At 47.6% G+C, this 20,419-nt stretch overlaps 2 protein-coding genes across 2 annotated transcripts; both read left to right on the forward strand.

Moving 5' to 3' along the window:
* The first annotated feature begins 426 nt into the window (after positions 1 to 426).
* LOC128277397 (RNA-binding protein spenito) lies at positions 427 to 5,296 on the forward strand. Its single transcript, XM_053015851.1, has 3 exons — positions 427 to 636; positions 1,126 to 3,889; positions 3,976 to 5,296. The coding sequence occupies exon 2, from the start codon at positions 1,244 to 1,246 to the stop codon at positions 3,629 to 3,631; it is 2,388 nt and encodes a 795-aa protein (XP_052871811.1). The 5' UTR covers positions 427 to 636; positions 1,126 to 1,243; the 3' UTR covers positions 3,632 to 3,889; positions 3,976 to 5,296.
* An 8,229-nt stretch (positions 5,297 to 13,525) lies between these two features.
* LOC128268060 (uncharacterized) lies at positions 13,526 to 18,679 on the forward strand. The gene is made up of 5 exons (XM_053005065.1): positions 13,526 to 13,546; positions 17,246 to 17,313; positions 17,382 to 17,582; positions 17,675 to 17,803; positions 17,893 to 18,679. Exons 1-5 carry the CDS (start codon positions 13,526 to 13,528, stop codon positions 18,677 to 18,679), a joined length of 1,206 nt encoding a protein of 401 aa, XP_052861025.1.
* Positions 18,680 to 20,419: the final 1,740 nt, after the last annotated feature.

Here is a 20,419-nt window from a genome sequence, read left to right on the forward strand (position 1 = left end):
TTTACATCAAACTAATCTATAACAAAGTTATTTGCCAAAGTTTGGCACATTCACCGGTCTGATGAACGTTTGGCATGAACCGGCACGGAGCATGAACGTTTTGCTCACTAGAGCTGCGCGTTCATTCGCCTCTCAACCGTTCAACCGTACAGAGCAATTGTGCTGTGTGTGCCTGGGATTGCTTCTGCAGAAAAGTCGTTTGTGGAGACTCTGACGATTTCTAGTAATAGGGACCTAACCGTGGAGTGAGTACAAGCAATTTAGTATATTTGTTGTAAGTTATAATGCCAAAATGGTGCGTCATGCACAGGAGTGTACTGAAGTGGTGTTTCTTGATTTAGCTATCCAAGATGGCAGCGCATCATTGTTCTGTGGTGCTACAACACCCAAGAGTCTAGGTGCGGAACGGGGTGAAAATGTATGGTGTACAGTAATTGATTCGTCAAAGTTCAGTGCTTAGTGCATTCGAAACGATACCCATTGAACCCACCCATTAGTTGACCAAGAAGTGGTGTGAAATAAATGTGTGTGGCTTGAAAGGTAGTTAAATTAATTCGTAAAACTAATCCACAAGACGTTGTTTTACTGACCAGTAGAGTTGGTTAGAAGTAGTGGGAATCGTGGTCGGTCTAAATGGTGAGTAGTAAAGCGGGAATCATATTTTCTCCCAAAAGTCAAAAGCAGTGTGTCGAAAAAAGGCGACGCCATTTTGTAATAAAATGGAAGCGAAGGTGCTTGGGTGCGATGTGTGCGAGTGATACTCCGTGTAGGTACAGAAAAACCAACTCGAAGCTGCCGTGTGTGTGCGTGGGTAATTGTATATGCCTGCTGCGCCGGTATACCAACACTAATGTGTGGCAGTGTTCATTTCCCTTGTGGACGCGTCCGCAATTTGTTAAGAATGCAAGTGTGAGTGATGAAAAATCGTAGTTGGATATTGGACATTGAAAAAATTACATTGGCGTGAAAAAAGTAGCTCGACTCGCAGAATCAGTTCGTAGTTGAAATTTAGTGCCAGTGCCAGTTAACCCCAAATGTGGGTGCTTTTGATAAGAAGTTCATCTCTACAGTCCAGAAGTTCATGTTCCAAATTGTTTCTGTTTTATTTTTCTCCCCCTTTTTTAGGTTACCACGCTTTGTTCTTTAGCTTAACCCGTAGCGTCTAGTTCTCTTGTTGAGGTTCTGACGGTAGAATAAAACAATCTCATCAAACTGGCAAAAGTAATCTTCGACACGACGGCTCATGAGTAGCATTCGGTCCAGTGAGCGAGATCGTATTACTGTGAAGATTCATAACATGAAACGTAGCGCATCGCGCGAATCTCCACCTAGATCAAAGCGAAGAGGCAGTATTGGACGTTACGACGGGAGCTCCGACGAGCGTATTACTCCTGACAGAATGAGACGCCGTGTGGCGCGATCCCCGAGCCCGCGTGCCCGCTACGCATCGCCGCATCGTGATGAGTACAGTTCGCGTAGTTCGCGCCCCGAACCGGGCGGTGGCGGCGGTGACCGCTACTCGTACAAGGTGCTGTGCGTTAGCGCTCTGCACCCAAAGGCATCGGATGAGTTTATCAAGGAGACGCTGTACCGCGAGTACAAGAAGTTCGGTGATTTTAGTATTCGCATCTCGCACGATTTGGACGAGCGTGTCGCGTACGTATGTTTCCGTACCTCGGAAGACGCCCGTGAGGCCAAGCACGCCAAGTCACGCATCATCCTACACGACAAGGTGGCGTTGGTCGAACCGGTTTACGAGTCGGCTAAATCGGAGTCCTACCGTCGGCCGCGTTCGGCCTCACCGTCCGAGTACGATCGGCACTACTACGCCCGCTCGCCAGGAGTTCCTCCGCCGGATCGCCGTCGGCCACCGGAGCATCATCCGTACGATGGCTACGGACCGCCGCCGGGTGGCCGAATGCATCATCCCGACTTTCGACCACCGATGCACCACGAGTACATGCCCCGTGGGCCTCCGATGCACCATCACGGGCCACCGCACATGCACCCGGGGCCGCCCCATCATCATTACATGCCGCGTCCGTATTTGCCAAGACCGCGGGCTCCCTTTGAGAAGCCAGAAAACAAGAAGGACAAATTTCCCAACTATCTGCACCACGTCCAGCCGGAGGATGATCCGTTGGCAACACGCACGCTGTTTGCCGGCAACCTGGAGATTAACATTTCGGACGAAGAGCTGCGCCGTATCTTCGGCAAGTACGGTTTGGTAGAAGACATTGACATCAAGCGCCCGCCGCCCGGCACGGGCAATGCATTCGCTTTCGTGCGCTATCAGACGCTCGATATGGCGCACCGGGCCAAGGTAGAACTATCGGGGCAGTATATTGGCAAGTTTCAATGTAAAATCGGGTACGGCAAAGCGACACCAACGACGCGCATCTGGGTTGGTGGGCTCGGTGCGTGGACTTCCGTTACGCAGCTGGAACGCGAGTTTGATCGATTCGGGGCTATCAAGAAGATCGAATATGCAAAGGGTGACACACAGGCGTATGTTCTGTACGATTCACTCGATGCGGCCACGGGAGCGGTGAAAGAGATGCGCGGTTTTCCGCTCGGAGCACCTGACCGTAGAATTCGCATCGATTTTGCCGACAACGGTACGGCTCCACCATTCCAGAAAAGTGGCCGTCCGTTTGAGGAAGGTGGTGGCGAGTACCGGCGTGTGCCGGAGTACGAATATCCGGACGGTGCTCCGCCATACGATGATGTACCGCCGGCCTATGGGGGTGGCTATGGAGCGCGCTCGTTCCGCGGTGGTCGAGGCTCGGGTGGCGGAGCTGGCGGTGGCGCTGGTTATCGTGGGCGTGGCGGTGGAGCTGGATTCCGCGGTGGCTTTCATCACGAAGGACACCGTCCTGTCGCAGGCGGAGGTCCACCACATCACGGTGGCGGTGGCCCGGGCGACGAAGAGTGGCGTCGACCGGCTGGCGGTGGTGGTGAACCTGGCGAGTATGAGCAGCGGCGCCGGTCCGGTTCCCGCGAGCCGGGTGGCATCGATCGTTCGCGTTCGCGTTCACCACGTCGGCGAAGTCCGGCCGATTCCGATTCCGACTCGTCCTCGCGCCGGAACGGTGTGCTGACGACAGCCCGAACCCTTCCGGAAGTGGCTCGCAAGTCGGCAACCGTCTGGCAGGGCGCGCTGATCTTAAAGAGTTCGCTCTTTCCGGCCAAATTCCACCTCACCGACGGTGATGCAGACATTGTCGATGGGCTGATGAAAGACGAGGATGGAAAGCACCATCTACGTATTACACAACGCCTGCGCCTTGACCAGCCGAAGCTGGAAGATGTGCAGAAGCGTATTTCATCCTCCTCCTCACATGCCATCTTCCTTGGGCTGCCCGGTTCCACTTCGGCCGTGACATCGTCCGACGATGCCAGTGTACAGACGCGGCCTCTCCGCAATCTGGTGACATACTTGAAGCAGAAGGAAGCCGCGGGAGTAATATCGCTGCTGAATAAGGAAACGGAAGCGACGGGCGTGCTGTATTCGTTTCCGCCCTGCGAATTCTCTACCGAGCTGCTGAAACGAACTTGTCACAACCTAACGGAGGAAGGACTGAAAGAGGACCATCTCGTGATTGTGGTGGTACGCGGTGGTACTGCCTAGGAGAATCAGACCAACATAATAGTAGGCAGCAGTGGCGTGGTGGCCAGCATGTGGCAGTAGAGAAGCAGATTACTGGGACAAGAGCTGCGTTTAAAGTGTAAGTTTGTAAGTTAGTAACGGAGCACCAAGCCAAACTCATCCTCTCAACACCTACTGATGACAACGGGCTCTACCACGAAACGGAGGTAGAGAGTGAGAAGCGCTTTCATTTACTTCCGAATTCAACATTGACACCCCGACCCGACCCGACCGTTATAGGTAAGATGCGATCGTTTCCGACAAACCCATTCAAAAGATTCTGCCCTCCAATATTGACGTACCTTGTGTATTTCTTGTTTTTTTAGGTGGGCTACAGTTCTGACTTGTGTAAGATCGTGTTTTTCGTAGCAACCAATGCATCTTATTTTCGGAGGAAGCAATCGTTTAAGTGGTGTGTCTGTCTGTCTGTCTGTGTGGTGCGCGTGTGTACTCGACTCGGTTTCATCATCTTCACGCCATGCCCGAACGACATCGTGAGACCGCACGGTGGAACGGAAGCCAAATTCCATCAACTACTTTGGCAAAAGTCGTGTCAACCACCAACAGTACCAGTGACGGATGGTTGTAAGAAAGGCTAATGAATTGGTGAGAATGAAGAAGCGAGATTAACACGAAATAGAAGAAGAGTTGCGTGAGAAAGTTTTGTTTGTTTTTACCACAAATGTTTTCGTTTCGAAAAAGTGTAAACAATGTACTATGTGTAAGACACTACAAAACTGATGTACGCGCGTCAACTCCACAGCAAGATATGAAGATGTGTGGCCCATCACTCTGGCGTTCATTGCGCTCGCGCGTGCGTTAGTGTGCGTGTGTGTGTATGTGTATATGTATATGTGAGTTGAGTAGTGGTGCAAATTGTGCCTCGCTGAATTTCACCTTTAACAGAACCGGTGGCGAACAGTAGAACAATATCACTAAAAGGCAAAACACTCAGAAAAATATGGCACACACCTCAAACTCTGGTCTATAGGCAGTTTGTTTTTTCTTTCATTCTTTATTAATCTTCTGCTATTTGAATAAAAGTGATCTTGTGGTCCTTAGTAATTTTGTATCACGTTGCTGCATGAAATCGAACGGTTGGCAGTACTTTTCCCCCTCACGCTTGACAAAATTTTTACCTATCCTTTCTTAATAACACCGAACAGCTGGAGTTGATATTCGATTTCTATGTTTTTTGTACGTTTGCGATGGAGAAGAACCACAAGACCACAGCGAGAGCGACTGTTTTAAAGTGGCCAGCTTAGGTAACTTTATTGCTTCTAAAAATTGAGATACGTTTGATTTACATCAAATGTGACTAAGAGCTATCGACAGAGAAAAAAAGAAGAATTACTCGAAACTAAAGTGTTTTTTTTTCATTTTAGTGAGGTTTGTGGTCGGAATGTCTTCTAAATAATGAAATATTATAAACAAACTATATTAAAAAGACTATCTTATCACATACCCATAGCACTGCTACATTTCAAATCAAATAAATTGATGGAATTCAAGACGAAGTTGACGGAAGAGAGAATCACCGGAACATTCAGTTCTAATACGCACTCAGATATAAAACACGTTAATGTCAGCAGAGAGCATGATATGAAATGTCTGTGTTTGGTGTAATCGCTTAATAATAGATCGTAAATACACGAATAAAGAAACATATTAAATCATAGTCGGCGGTGTACGAAGGAATGGTAAAGGTGTAAAAGCAACCCTTTGGCATTGTCGGTATACTACGTGCATTGTGGAAAAGTTACGATGGTTGCAGAAACAACACACTAGAGAGATTATCAGTAGAAGTGGGTAGTGATGTAGCGATGGAAATGTGCGTTTCTCGATCATGGTTCTGTTCGAAGTTATACTATCGGTGAAGTTCTACCAAGCGGTCAGTTCTATTTTAATTGTAACATTTTTTAATGGTGTCGTTAAAACGTGAGACCTGAGGGCGTGAACTGTTGGTGGTTGCGTTACGCTTCGTACGTTCAATTAAGCTCCTCTGACTGATCGATTAGTAGTGCACTGTGTGTCATCAATGTTCGAAGCAAACTTCCTTTCAATAACTCTCGTTTTGTTCGCACGATCGATGAAGGTTACTGTGTTGCGAGTTGTTACTGCGAATTAGGTGGTCTCATGGTGTCCGTTGGAGACAATCTCATGTAGTATTATTTTGCTCATACAGCATGTTCTCTTAATATGAGAGACAACTGATTCTTTGTTCAGATTTTCTATTCGAAGTGCAAACGCTTGTGGCTTCGTAGTCGTTCTTGGTAGTCCCATTTGCTTTGGACAGCCTTGTGTCGAATTCAGTTCAGTGATATATTAAGTAACATCTTAGTCCAATATTGCTCGTTACACGTGACTCGTCAGTGCAGTCCATGGGTGTATCGGTGAATCTTCGACACTATTCTGTACCGCTTGTTTTTCTACAAATTAACTACCTAGTCGTGCATACATCGTTTCACGTCGGTCGTGCAATAGTTCAATGTTGGTTGGTTTCCGGCTTTTCAACAAGTGCGACAGTTGATAATTATTTACGATCGCAGGAATGTTTCTGTTGTGAATATTGTTTTGTTATGTTTAAGAGTAAGAATGCGTGATCCGAAATTTTTCCATTGAGTTCGAAACTATTGTGCAGTGATGGTGGTGAGTGTTGTTGAACGAGTCAGCTCCGTTTCAGATAGTTGTTTTGCGATATTGAATTTTCATTACATTCCGTTATGTGGGTTTTTCCTTGCAGGCAGTTCAAGAGTGTAATTGTGAAGATATACTTTTATTATTAAAGATTTGAATAATATAGCAAACATTCCCAGTAGTTAGATCTATTCCCACAACTGATTGCAAGTTCTTTGTAAGGGGTATTTGTGAACCTTTCCGTTTCATGTTTAAAGTTTAGTTATACCCAATAGTCGATTTGAACCTAGAGTTACCAACAATAAGTATATGAGTTACTGTGTGCGATCATTTTTTTACTTACTAATTCAAAGTTCTGGATAAGCACATCCAGGTGATCGTGCAAGTAATGGGGGTAAGTTACGGTGTAACGTGAACGATCCACTACAAAAATGGTTGTTGGTGCAGATGTGTGAAGTGAATGAAGTTCGGTTCAATGCCAAATTTTTGATCATCGATTCTTCTGGTCGAAAATTCTCAGATTTTCTTGTTTAGTGTGTCGCAAGTTTACCTTTCTGTTGTCGGTTACCACAGATTTAAGCGTGAATCGAAATGATTAAATTTCATGGAATAAATTCATGTGCAGTGTACAATTTTCGGGCCTTTGCTATGCAAGGCCTCCTAATGCTTGCGCCGGAAGTAGGATGTAGCGTTTGCTGTAAAAATTTCAATTCCAATTGGTTTTGCAAGCGTTACCTTTTGCTCGAAGGCGTACTGTGCATCCAGCAACTCTAGAACTCTGGTTCTCGATCACGGGGATGATTTGGATCCTGATCATTATGACACTTTAATGCTGTGTTTGTGTTTTTATGCAATATTCAACGGTTCGTGCCGGAGTACGGAACACTAGTTAGGAATTTCTGAGTAGATTCCACATGACACGAAGGTGTGCAATTGTTGATGTGTGTTTTTCGTGCTGAGTTGCTGCTGCAACAGTGAGCGTTGTTCTTGATGCTTCGCGGTACGGTGAAACAATACTGCGATGCAAAGAAAAGTATGATGGATGTGGACGATAATGTTCGGTGATCGGTCAACGGAAGATGTAAAGTTTATTTTAGTGTTTATTTTATCTTCCATTCGAGCATGCCGAGTGTTCAGTATTTGATCGGCAAGAACTGCTTTTGTTGAAACATTTACGTTGTGTTTCGTGGTTTAAGCAGTTTTCGTTGGCGGTGCATAAGTCTACAAGCAATCGCATATCGGATGCGTTCGTATGTTCGTTTCTTTCGTGACAAATTTCCATGATGGCATATAAATTGAAATAAATAAAACCTTAATCCAAAATAAAATCCACGATTGTGTGCTTGATTGAATTTTCAAGATTTATTTTTATGCCGAAATGAATTCATCAGCCATACAAATACATTCTCAGCGCTAAGCCTCACCACACACACATACGTATATGTGTATCAGTTCAACACACTCACACTAATAAAAATAGAACTATTCATCCATTTTCTCTTCATTTTGAGGGTCTTATGAACTGGTATTCATTCGCGCTCTGCAGTGTTGCCAAAAAGTATTTTCTAGTTCAGAATAAACTAGCTAGATTTATGGTAAATGTTTTGTTACTTTGTGGCCAAATAATATCGGGAATTTATGTAAAAATTAAAAAAAATGTGATGTATTGTTCTAAATGCATTTAATTTCTTTCAAAGTAGTCTGAAAAACCCCCGGGTGCATCCCATTTGTGCTATCGATTTTCCCAGTTTTTAAAGTATCCTTCCGGTATAGCCTTTTATTCCTTCCTCGTTTCGTTTTTTCTCTCTTCTATAGACTTAACATGGTGTCCACGGATCGGCCTCTTGAATTTAGCAAATAGCCAGAAGTCAATTTCACTCCGCACACAAAAGTTAACGGAACTGAGTTGTTGAATAGTTTCACAGTACAATTATGTGATTAAACTATTTCATGGAAATTGCTCTAAAATGATCGTTTTTCCATATAATCTAAATGAATATCTCTAAACATAATTTCAAATTATAAATAGAAGATAAGCACATTCTAATCTAATCAGACGTCTAATAAGAAACCCGAAATTATTTATTGCTTTTAATGGCAAAGTTTTGATAATTATTGGTTTCTTCAAATTTATTACATGCTTCTGAACCTTGAGACGAAACCATCTAGAAACGATGGGATTCTAGAACCGGTTCTAGCTAAGAATAGGAAAATTTCTCCAAGGTAAGCGCTAATCTTCTCCCATGTATCTGATCTCTCTGATTCTACCACGGAATTGGGTCCTCCACTGTCTGGTTATTGGCCTCTGGAGTTACAGTACGCCACAAAAAGAAAGACTTTGAATTTTTGTTATGTTTACCTCCGGAGGAGCTACAATGCCTGCCAGTTATCACCTAAGCCTATCGTTAACGCAAAATATATTTGAGAATATAAACGCGAGCTGCGTACAGAGTGTGGAAACATTCTTCTACCGTGCCATTTGACGATGTTCGCATTATATTCAGCACTGTAGCACTGTGTGCGATTTAACACCTCCTGGTTACGGGCGGCGAACTTGACCGATCGTCCTTCACCTTCTTTCCTTTGCCTTTGTTGAGGCTTGCCGTATCCGCTGCCCAAAGTGAAACTTTCTATTTACTCGACGGACACGCTGGGGCCCATTCTTGACGACGGATCCACCTGATTCTGGTCAGCTTAGGCATCTCCGCCATCTCCTATCCACGTAGAAAGTTCCACGGCGATTCTGCTACAAATCATTTTTCGTGTTTCGTTTGGGGTTTTGTTTTCTCGATGCCTGCGCTGCGCAGAAATAGGTGACACAACACCGCACCGTTTGGCCACAGAGTGTTTAACCTAAATTTTAGTGGAACTTCCTCAAACACGCCGGTCCGGTTGGTGCTTTTGGGAGTAGGAAAGAGCCCACACTTGGGCGAAAATCGTCCGTTATTTGGTTTTACATTTTATTGGGCAAACTTGCGACGCGATGATGACCCGTCGCATTATGGCAGGAATAGTCCGATTTGCAATGCAAAACATTAAATCAGGGTAAATGTTTTATTTTCTGTCGGTATCGCTGAAAGAAAGCAAGATAAATCTGGAAAACCGTGTTCCACTTCCCCCAGGGCAGATCGCACTAAAGCTTCTTCCGCGCCCCAGCAGCTAGCGGCGGGACCAAATTGACGATGTTGGGTGTGCCAGTTACCGAGCGAAGTGATGCTCCATTTTCCACACCGTCGAGAAACAATAGGGCAACACAACGCGCGCACCCCCATCCGGAGGTCACCATCAGCCTCCAGTTGGTAGTAGGTGGTAGTGGTATAAACTTTCAACCGGAAAGCTGCTGCCGACCAGAAGATTTGGTATACACGGTGCGCTGCTGATTCGGATCAGCGATCGTTATCTACAGCCATGGCGAAGGGTGGGTTCCATAAATGGGATTCACAAATTTTCAAGTTTGAGTCTCCCGGGGCTCCAGAAGGGAGATGAATGCTTATACTGATTATTGTCCTCTTTGCCCGACTCCCAGTCAGTGTTCAGCGTTACTGGATGAATACCAAAGCCTAGCATCGTCGTCATCGTTCGATTGGATCGTTGCTGATGCTTGTGGTTGTTTTTTTCTCAGTCGTGTAGATCGATCATCAATCAGCGAGATGAGTATTCTGCACAGTTTTGAACATCTTAATTGTGCCGTTTGTATAGTTAATTTCACGATCGATAGCCGGTTCCTTGTGTGCGTTCCTTAATAGGTTGATAAGATGCTAGATAGAAAATCACTATGGCTGGTTTGGGCGCACGGGGAGTTATAATTTAACCATTTACCGACGATCGGTTCGTATGGTCGTTAACAAGCTAGCTGGCGGTGTAGGGATGCGTACACGTTCGGCTTGCAACTCCGTTAGAGGCACCGCGCAGCCTCAAACCCTGCCGAAGCTCATTACCGAAACGGCACCATTCGCACAACCGTGTCCGCCCGAAGACCTAACGGCACCGATCCTCGCCAGCCAACCGAGTGACCGATTTGTTCCATCTTTGGCCAACGGATTGGTCGGCACTTGGTCGTCCGGCGTAATGGAGATGTTGCTGGTACCGGCGAGCTTCTTGTTTTTTTTGAAGCGCAAGATCGGCGTAGCTTAAATCCGAAGAATTTCAGCCTACTGTTGATAGAATCTTTCAGAATTTTCGAATGGATTTTAAAATATTGTGTTGAGGAAACTTCTAGTGAAATATTTTAAGTGGAATAAAGCAAAATTTATTTATTCATTTATTCATTTATTTATTTATCTGATTTTGATTTGCAAAACGAGAGAGAGACAACACCAGAGACACGTGAAATGGGAGTAGTCTTGAATAACTTGACGAAAATCGAGCGCCGTAGAGCTCTACAGTGTGGCCGTTGTCTGTCTAAGTAGTAATGTCTTGTGGATGAGTGAAGCCACTTTCCGGCACAGAATGGTCTCCGGATAGCCGTGGTTGGCCGCTAGGCACTTCCCCGCTCTCTAGTTTCCCACTGCGACGCCAGAGGGTGCTTCCGAACGGGGTTAGAGAGAAGATGGAACGTTTTAACCCAAATTGGTGGCCGAAAGATGCTCCACATTCCTGCCAGTATCCAAGGCACAGTACCTCCGCTTATCGTACTGTGCGCGGGTTTGGTAAAGTAGCCACACGCTACCGCCCAGACGCTCAGGTTCCCTACGCATGGCGACCCCGTTTGGAAAAATGTGTACTTCGTCGACCACCGCGCAGGACATTAACCCCCACGGTGCGCGGAATTTGGCCGCGAACTGAAGCGCAAACAATGCCGAGTGGTTCCCTCGATCATTCATCATCATCATTAAAAAAAGGGTTACCGGGCACCGGTCGCGAAACTCCTCCGCTTTCGTCGGTGGGAATGTGCTGAAAGAAATGATTAAAATGGCCAATTCAGCGGCAAGCATCGTGTGTGTGTTGCATAACCCGGATACCGTTGATCGCGCCGACAACGCTGGTTTTCCGTGCAGTTCCATAGCCACGTGAAGGAGAGCCGTGATAGCGTGAGGGCGACCGTTTAAGATGCGCGTTTACGCTGTTTATCATCCCCAGCGATAGAGGTTTCGGGCCTGGGGGGTAAATGCGTGAGGCTGCGGCAATCGCACAACCTATGGGAATCTTTCTCCAAAGGCAGTACCTTCAAAAGAACAACGACACCAAGAACGTTTCCATGGCACGCAGTATCGTTTCTGTCGGAAGGGGACCATTTTTCACGATGCAATTATTTCCGATTGGTAAACGATGTGTGAAACGAGAACGAGGAAGGCGCGACAGACTGAAACGGTACACCGAAGCCAAATGCCTGCCTTTCTCTAATTGAACCCGTTATTCGGAAACATACACCACGTGCCACGGGGGCACGAGAGCCGGAAATGGATTCAAATGATTCCTATTAGCGACTAACACTACCAAGCATCCCGCCGTGGCCGATTGGCCATTCTCGTCCAAAGTTCTGTAGTGCTTCCAAGATTAATTGCTAAAGCGATCAAACACAAATCGGCTGATCACTTCATTAAGCCGCCAGCAGTTCAGCTAAGTCTCTTGACACATCATTTATGCCAATCCCCATTGGGTGGAAGACTGCGAGCGATACCAGATCGCCCGATAACGGTCCGACCGGTGGTGTGATAACTGTAAAACATAAAACATTATTAATGCCCGGACACGCTCTAGCTGCCTGTTGGGCTGGGCGTTGGGTGATGGCCTGCCTTCTCTTTTCCCGGTCTAGCGCATTCCGTGATGTGGTAACGACAAAAACAAACTAACCAGAAAAATGAAACATATTAAATTGAATTGACACATTCCTGTTTTATTGACACCACATTCGTGCTAGATTCTTGCTACGTTCTTGTGAACACTTTACTTTTTTACAATCTTTCTCTTCTTTTACAAAATAAAGTTTCGATTCCATCTCGATCCCCAGCCCTGACGTCCCGCTGGGAGAAGGTAGATTTCGGATTAAGAGAGAACAAAGTTAAGCTTCCCCACCGTAACTTCTATCGAGGAAAGCACCTCACCCAAAAATTCTGAATTCTGAAGATCAACTTGACGGGGCCACATTATTCAAGCCGACCGTGATGTTGTCTTTCTGGGGAACCTGGGGAGCTAGAAGTCCCTGACGCAGCCATAAAGTTAATTGCAGCATTCTTTTTTCGACCACGGCTGCTCCGGGAGGCTGCTGGGTTGGTGAAAGCGACAGCTGCACCGAACTTGAGTAACCGGTCGTTCTAACGATCTTGTCGATTTATTCGGACGCCGAGTGCGTACAGCGAGTTCGATGCATGGCAAGCGACGAAGCCTGCGCTGAATAGCGAAGGTTGAGCATAGTAACTAACAACCGGAAAAGGTTTTTTTTCTATTTCAATTTAAATGCTACGCCAATGGCAACTGGAGCTTCGTTTTCGTCAGTAACACTCAGTTATTGGGTTTAACTGGGATTGTAATTAGAATGAGATCACCGTTGGAAACTGGGGTTAAGGTTAGGCCGGATGACCGTTGCTGTTGTTGTATAAATCAACGAACAAATCAACTCGATCAACAGTCTCATTTAGCTATGGTTGCGCTGATAGTGAGCGGTTTCGGGGTATCCGTTTCTGTTATCGCTCGGCTGCCCATCGTTGACGCACCTCCCCTAAGACGAGAGAAAAGCACTCCGCCATCGAAGGCCCACGCCGCTGCAATCTCCCTGGGCCTGTGCATGCGGCTCATCTCCACGGTGAAGGCCAGAGAAGGTGAACGAACAGACACTTCTGGAGCCGGCCAGAGCATACATTTCCGTTTCTTCTCTCGCACACCACCAGCTCACGCACACTAGCTCGTCACGGCACGTAGCGGACCCAGGCCATGGGGGCGGAGGCATCCCACTTCTCGTGGGGGTTCCGGCAGCCTGGCATGTACACCGTGGCGCACGGATTGCCAGCGCATCCAGTCCCATTTCAGAGCTCGAACCGTGCGGACGAAATCGCAGACACACGAGCACTGGCCGCGCGATCGTTGTCGTTGGTCAATCCGCGGTGAACCCGTTGCGTGTGAGAATCGCCCCCAGTATCGACCGTTATCGTTACTTCGCTACCGCACCAGATAGTGAGTTTTGGTTTTCCGGCCCGATATCGGGAAATAAGCGCGTCGTATCCTGTGGCCAGCTGGTTGGCAACTGGCGAGAGAAGATCTGAACGCGGATACACAGCGGAAAAGCGCCATAATTGCGGAGCAATGAAGTACCTGGTGTTTCTGGTAAGCATACCGTTGGCGTTCATTTCGATTGTGTTAACATAGGTTAACGCTTCCCGGCCCCGTTTTGTGGGCCTTCGCGGCTAACGGAAGTGTGAAATACTAATACCGTGGCATGGTGGCAAGAATTTATGTCACACCATTCCGGAAGGACTCCGGAAAAGTCACAAGCATCGCGCGTTCGTGTGACGCACTGGTCCCTAATAGCTATGCAAATACTGTTCTACTTTTCGCCTAGCGGCCGCGGCCGCTCGGCATGTGGCGCGTGAGGCCGACGTGGTCAACTCGTGGAGAGCTGGGAATTTGTTGCTCCGAACGTCCCACTTCCACGCCGTCGGCCATCGGGAGAAAGTTGTTCCACCGCCGCGCCCCATGGCATTGATTCTTGAGAACGGTGCCAAAAAAACATGAAGATATGAAATTTTCGAGCACACTGCGTCACCAACAGCGCGCGGTTTCTCTTTCTTCGCTCTTTTTTTTTTGAGAGTGTTTTTGCATCGCCAAACGATGGTCACCGGATGCTGCAACCTAGGACGGAGATCGGTGTGGGCCAGGGCCGTTCCAAAAGTCCCCGGAATGGAGCAGCACAACATCAGCGCCGTCAACTAGCCGCTCTCGTCGGTCGGTCGGTCGTCGGACCCCGGGGAAGGAAACACCGTTACACCGCCGTGGCCATTGCCATTCTGCCTTCTGCGTTCAGTTCGGTTCGGGTGTTCCGGTTCGATGGCGGCTCTCGGGCACTCCCCTCTCTCGGGTGTATTGGCGGGCGGTGAAATGTGTTTGTAGGTCAGCGTTGCCAGAAGAACTGTTAACTTTGCGTTTTAATGAAGGAGAAGAAGCCTTCCCGGCCGTGTGCACTGCGCCGCCGTGTACCGCGTAGCAAAAGCAACACTCGCCTGCCCGACCGATCAGGTGTTCGATCAGGCCGTCGAAGCGCCTGCGCCTTCGGTCGAGCTAATCGATGCAAAGGCGAACGGAATTGTGTCTTCCACCGTTCCAGCAACCTTTGAACCACCGCAGTGGGGTTCGCCCATCTTTGGTGCTCCGTTTTGCGTATCAAATCGGGCATTTTGGGGGGAGCTTTTGGCCCTCTGGTTGAATATAGACTCATTAGCGGTGCCACGACTGATTTCATTGGGGTTCGTCGCTTACCCGCTTGCCGCCCGAGAAGCATCTAAGTCTTTCGTTCAGTTATTTTATTGGATTTTCAATTGGTGGGTTTTGGGATTGTTTCATCCAGAGAAGCGTTGCAATATGTTTGCAGTATTCAAAACAGAGCTTAGAATACCTTTTTTCTACAAAGTCTAATAAATTATGAGCTGCAAACATCGACGCCGTATGTTTCGACCGACCGGAAAGCGAAATATCTTTCGATTGCTGCGCATTCTACTCTCAGTTTGGAACGAGCTGGCGATATAATTCAAGTGCTAGCTCGTGTTGGTACTTGCGCGCCCAACAGCATATCGGTTCGAGTGCACTCGGCGAGCATCGCGAACCGTAAATATTTTTCCAACACTTGGCTTAGTGTAGTGTTTTCCTTCACCGCACTTCGTGGCCACTCGTTACAGTGTGTTGTGCCGGTGCGCCGATGTTTAAGGTTTATGGTCCCATTTTTCGCATCCACTTGCCCGCTTCCAAATATAGTGATCCGCTGCCGGACCTGGGTTCAGCTTCTTCCGTGCAGTAGCGGCGGCTTGAAAATGGAACACACCAATCATACGACCGGCACGACCACTACGGCTATGACTTCAAAGGGTGACCAGCAGCTGTGATGATACGGGGACCGGGACCGGCGCATCGGTTGGCGGTGGGTGAGATTGCATTGCGCTCGCCCGACTTGTCTACCGGTAGGGCGGACCAGAAACGGAGCTGGGCTGCGCACCCAAGATTAGCATCATCGACGGAGGCAATGCGTTTGCGGCGGCAGGCCTCGAAATGGGCCAAAGAAATCAGGGTTGATGTATGCCCGGTGCTCCCAACCAGAGCACAACCCGGCAACCGGTAACTGTACCTGTACACCCCTTCTAGAGCGAACTCACGGGCGGTACCGCCACGAACTTGTCCGAACGTTTCTCCTCTGTTCGATTTCTTTACGCGTGGCAATTAGCCGATCGAACCCGGGAACCGGGACGCATAACTCGTTGTTCCACTAGTCGCTGTTCTATCTTGCTGCTGGTGGCAAGAGTCTGGGAAAACTGAAACCACGCAACGTTTGCGCAGCGCACTGGCTTCCTCCGGGGCTGTGCAGCAACCGGGCACATTCGGAATGTGGGATACACACAGCCCCAGGTTCATCTCATCGATGTACCGCTTACCATTCTCCCGTTTTTTTTCTGAAGTAAATTACTAACGGGAAATAAGCGTGTTTGAGTGTGCGTGACGATCCATCCATTATCCATAAGGGAGAAATATTTGCATATTTTCGATTTCGTCCTCGAAAACTTTACTGTGGCACGCCAATCTTTAGCGGACGATTTATTGAGCGATTTGCATTTCTCTGCCAAACAGTCTGGCGATAGATTCAGCTTAGCCTTCGGTGGTGGTCAAAAGTAATGGGACCGATATTAACATACTGTGTTTCGATTTCGAGCCTTAGGATCAGGATCAGGATAGCGATCGCTGCAGTGACAGTGTTTGATTAAGAAGCGGGTTAGTGGTTCTCTTTCGAATGTACAGCAATTAGTTCCGTTGGTGAGTGGAGCGTTGGCCGTAGGTCGTTACTTATATGTCTTCCGGTCCTGGAGTGTATGTTAGAGCCTTCTTTCGTGGCCCTTGAAAAGAAATTTGTCCTTTTGGGCGGGCCAAGAAGACCAGCTAATCCCAGCCTTAAACTAGCTAAACTAGCAAAGCCTCCGTTATTTAACAAGAGCACATACGAAATACATACGTTGATACATTACAAATATTTGAAACAGATAGTAGATTCTGTGTAATGTGAAGGTTTGTTAAAATTTTTGAAACGCTTTTAAAAAGCGAGTCTGTAGAGCATTTCTTACTGACCACGGTAATTCGAACAGTCTCTACTACATCGGGCTCAATACTCTTAACCGTAGTGTAGTTTGGAGAAAGGAGCCCAAAAGCGCAGTACCGGGGTTAGTGCAGTGCAGTGTGCCCCGGCCGTAGTTGGCCAGAGAAAGGAAGCAATTTTGGAGGTTGTTGAGGAGCTCCCAAATCAACCAAAAATTGAAAGTGAAGCTATGTACGCCAAGTGGCCATGGGCCAGGTTAACACACTTCTTTTATCGGATATCTGGTTCCCAATTTTCCTCACGCCTTGTAGAAAGCGTGCACGGTGCGAGTATCGTCTCGATCGGAAGAGAAAAGACCATCGGGCATCGGCTATCATCATCATTTGCAAACTATCTTCCATCGAAACCGGTTAATGATCGAAGAAGAAGATCCGGGGCTGCGGTCCGCCTCGGGTGACCACCCACTATCCGATAACGCCATGGCGGCGCGGTGTGTATGTCAATGTGAATTGGGGCACTGAAACGGAGAGTGCACCAAAAGTTAATGCTTCGCTCTGGCCGCGCGATGATGGCGTTTGCCTTCGCCTAGGCGGAAAGTGAGTGAAAGATTTCTAATTATATCCTATCGGCGGGTAAATACCTGAGCGCGGCCTGCGCGGACTTCGGCGGAATGGCAAATTGGTAGATACTGCGAAATGCTTACACTCACTCACTCTTTTGCACTTCCGTTACAGTTACTTTTCGGGTGCCAGGTTTTCATCAAGGGCGACGATCTTCTGGATTCCGAGGAGCCTCCTGAGGGGTAGGTACTCGAGATCGTATAACGGACCGGTTTCGTCACATTTCATGCGGCTTTTTCTTTCGCGTCAGGTACTATGCGTTCATAGAGTCTCCGTCAGCAGTTCCTCCGAAGGTGCGGTCTCCTCCGTACACGCACATCAACATCGAGTGCAAGGAAGCGACCAACCCGAAGCCCTACGTTTCGGCCAACAACCTGTGCGGCGATCTGAACAAGGGCAAAATCCCGCGCAACCCGATGAAGCAGAACGTGCTGGGGGAGCCGTACCCGTTGTGAGTAGCTTTGGCGTTGCCGGGTGCGCGGAAATCCGGACCAAACTGTGACGAATCCATTTTGACTGGGTTCTACTCTGTTCTCTCTACAGCGAGCTGATCCGCAACCAGACGCTCAAGTTCCTGTCGAAAACGTTGCCCGTGCTGAAGGCGGATGACACGCTCCCGAAAGTGACACAGATCATTCCCGAAGAACCGGTGGATCAGTTCGACGACAATGGGTAAGGGCACGGGCGCCGCACACGGGTGTCGAATTGGAACGGCAAGATGAAAGGGGATGTCATTTTATGTCCATTTCCGATTGCTCTAGTATTGGCCGTCGGATGGGCAAGGTGATGCGTGCTGAGGAGGAGCGCCGCGAAGAAGATCCCCGAGCTCCGCGTAAGTTTTGCGACGGCGGTGGTGTCTTCTGTGCGCTGTACCGTGCCATCCAGGGTGAGCCGATCAGCACCAAGCTGGTGGCGGAACGCCGTGAAGAGGCGGCAGCCTATCCACCACCGCCGCCGCCCCGCTACGAGGGACCACCGACGCCCTGTCCGGCCAAAGTCGAGTACGCAACGCCCGTGTTCGCCAAGAACTACCAAGGTTCGTGGCGGTACGTGGTACAGATCCCGTACGAAGGCTACTTCACCCAGACGGTCGAGGTGACGCGCTGTCTGCAGGCACGCTGCCACTATCTGGACGGTGGGTGCCTGTCGTCGCCCCGCTGGGTCAGCCTGTTGGTGGCGGAAATTTTCTACCCCAACGCGGAAGAATCCACCACGACCACGACGACGACAACGGCTCCCTCGATTCAGGACTTCCAAGCTTACCAGCAGTACCTGCAGAAGCGAGCCGGACTGCCGACCGACAACGTGTACGACACCGCTGCCAGCAGCAGTCAGCACCAACAACAACAGCAGCAGCAGCAGCAGCAGCAGGCCACAGCAGCGGCGATCACGTCCAAGCAGAACCAACACTGCGACGGGCACGACGAGATCGGATGCTTCCAGGTGCGCCTGTACTACGACTGGTTCCTGATACCTGGCTCCTGCAAGTGCTGGCGACCGGACTACTTCGCCAAATACGTGCGGAAGCGACCATCGCCGGACCTATAAATCGGTGCAACCTCTTAACCCGGTCCGCGGGCCTCCCGTCCGTCTCGGCATTGGACTGGAACCATTATTTAATATTTATTTCCCCATCTCCAGTCCCTCTCCGGGGACGGATGCGGCCAACGGCGTAAGGGATCTCACGCAGAGGAACGCTACGAAGTGTGCAAACTACTGTAACTGCCACATTACAAGACTGGCTGGCGTGGATACGTATCGGTCGTTTTCTCGGTCGGGATTCTGGTTGCTCAGCAAACGTTCCAAAGTTGCCTCTTTTGGCAGTAAGCGGGCAGGGTATGGACGAGTCACGGCACAACGGAGAGAGACACACACACACACACACACAAGCAATCGGTTGCGGTAAAAGACTATCATCTTCTTTTTTTACTTACACTCTCTGGCGAGGGCAAAAATTCGGTGCGGATGTCCTTTGCGGTAGGACCTCGCCCAAAAAGCGCACCTTCGTCGAGGTTGCCGAGGTTGCAACACTCTCAACACTTAGCATTACTTCTTTTACTATGTAAATAAGACGTAAACCCTTTTTTAAAACATGATCGTGATTTTTTTTTAATAAACGGTTTATGACGTACTGAACATAATGATCCAAAGGCGTCCGCTTTATTGTGCACGAAAGATAAAATATCATAATGTCTGCCTTACGAACGGAGGAACAGCACTTTTAGCCACCGCCTGCTACCACTAACGAGTCTACTTAAAAGTAAGGCAATTTTTTACAAAATTTATCTCATCATGGCATATTTAAATCAAAATGCCCGGTCACAGTTTGGCCATAGTGCAAATCATTCGAATCGGTGCATTGTGGGAATTTGTATGGGATAGCCTGACATATTTGGTTTTAGGAAGAATCTAGTCCTCAAGGTTTTCCAAGGCACGAAACGCAGATAGCTGAAAATTCGGATTGATCATCATTGACTGTCTATTTTAGGAAAATATAGCTAAAATCCTCACTTTTTAAAGAGGGTTCATGGCAGCCTTTTTCCCATAGTTCGGTGATTTATCCAAGCGAAGCTGAAAGCGTTACGAGCGTTACGGTAAATGAACAGTGCGTCAAAAGAAATGAGCTCGAATTCGACAAGAACAATAACCAAATATATCTACCATCGATGGACAAATGTTATAAAGCTTTATATTATAAAGTGATTTCACTATGTTTCAACAGATTGTTCTTTTCAAACTAAACAATTAATTTATAGTGTGCATCAAAAGTTTATATGATTTCAAACAATGATTTTGAGGATCAATAATAATAATACAATACCTAGGCTATTTATTACCGCGCGTAATAAACCGCGACGTAACCGCGTGTAATAAAATGTTGAATTTAATCCAAACACATCCAAGAAAAACGTTCAAAAAAGTCCGTAGATTCTTCCTAAAACAAGATAAAATTGCATTGCAAAAAAAAAAAATTGCAAGATTCATATTTTTTTATTTCACTTATTTTATTTTTGGTTCGCTTTATTCAATTGTTTCAGTTGTTTTTGTTGTTTATTTTTTCAACGGAACAAACGGCCGATTTGAATGCATTTTATAAACTGACAGTTGTTTGACTTCGAATTTCGAAATTCGAATTCGAATGAATGAACAAGAAGAAAACAAGAAAAAACATCGACTATCTCGCTCTAGCGTCAGCTATCCCTTTCCCGTTCGTAAGTAATGTTTAGACTTCGGGTCGGAAAAAACCAGAGAGTGCGCAAGGAAACAAGAGAGAATAGAGAAATACAG

Source organism: Anopheles cruzii, chromosome 2 (genome assembly GCF_943734635.1).
Source record: "Anopheles cruzii chromosome 2, idAnoCruzAS_RS32_06, whole genome shotgun sequence".
Classification (NCBI taxonomy): domain Eukaryota; kingdom Metazoa; phylum Arthropoda; class Insecta; order Diptera; family Culicidae; genus Anopheles; species Anopheles cruzii.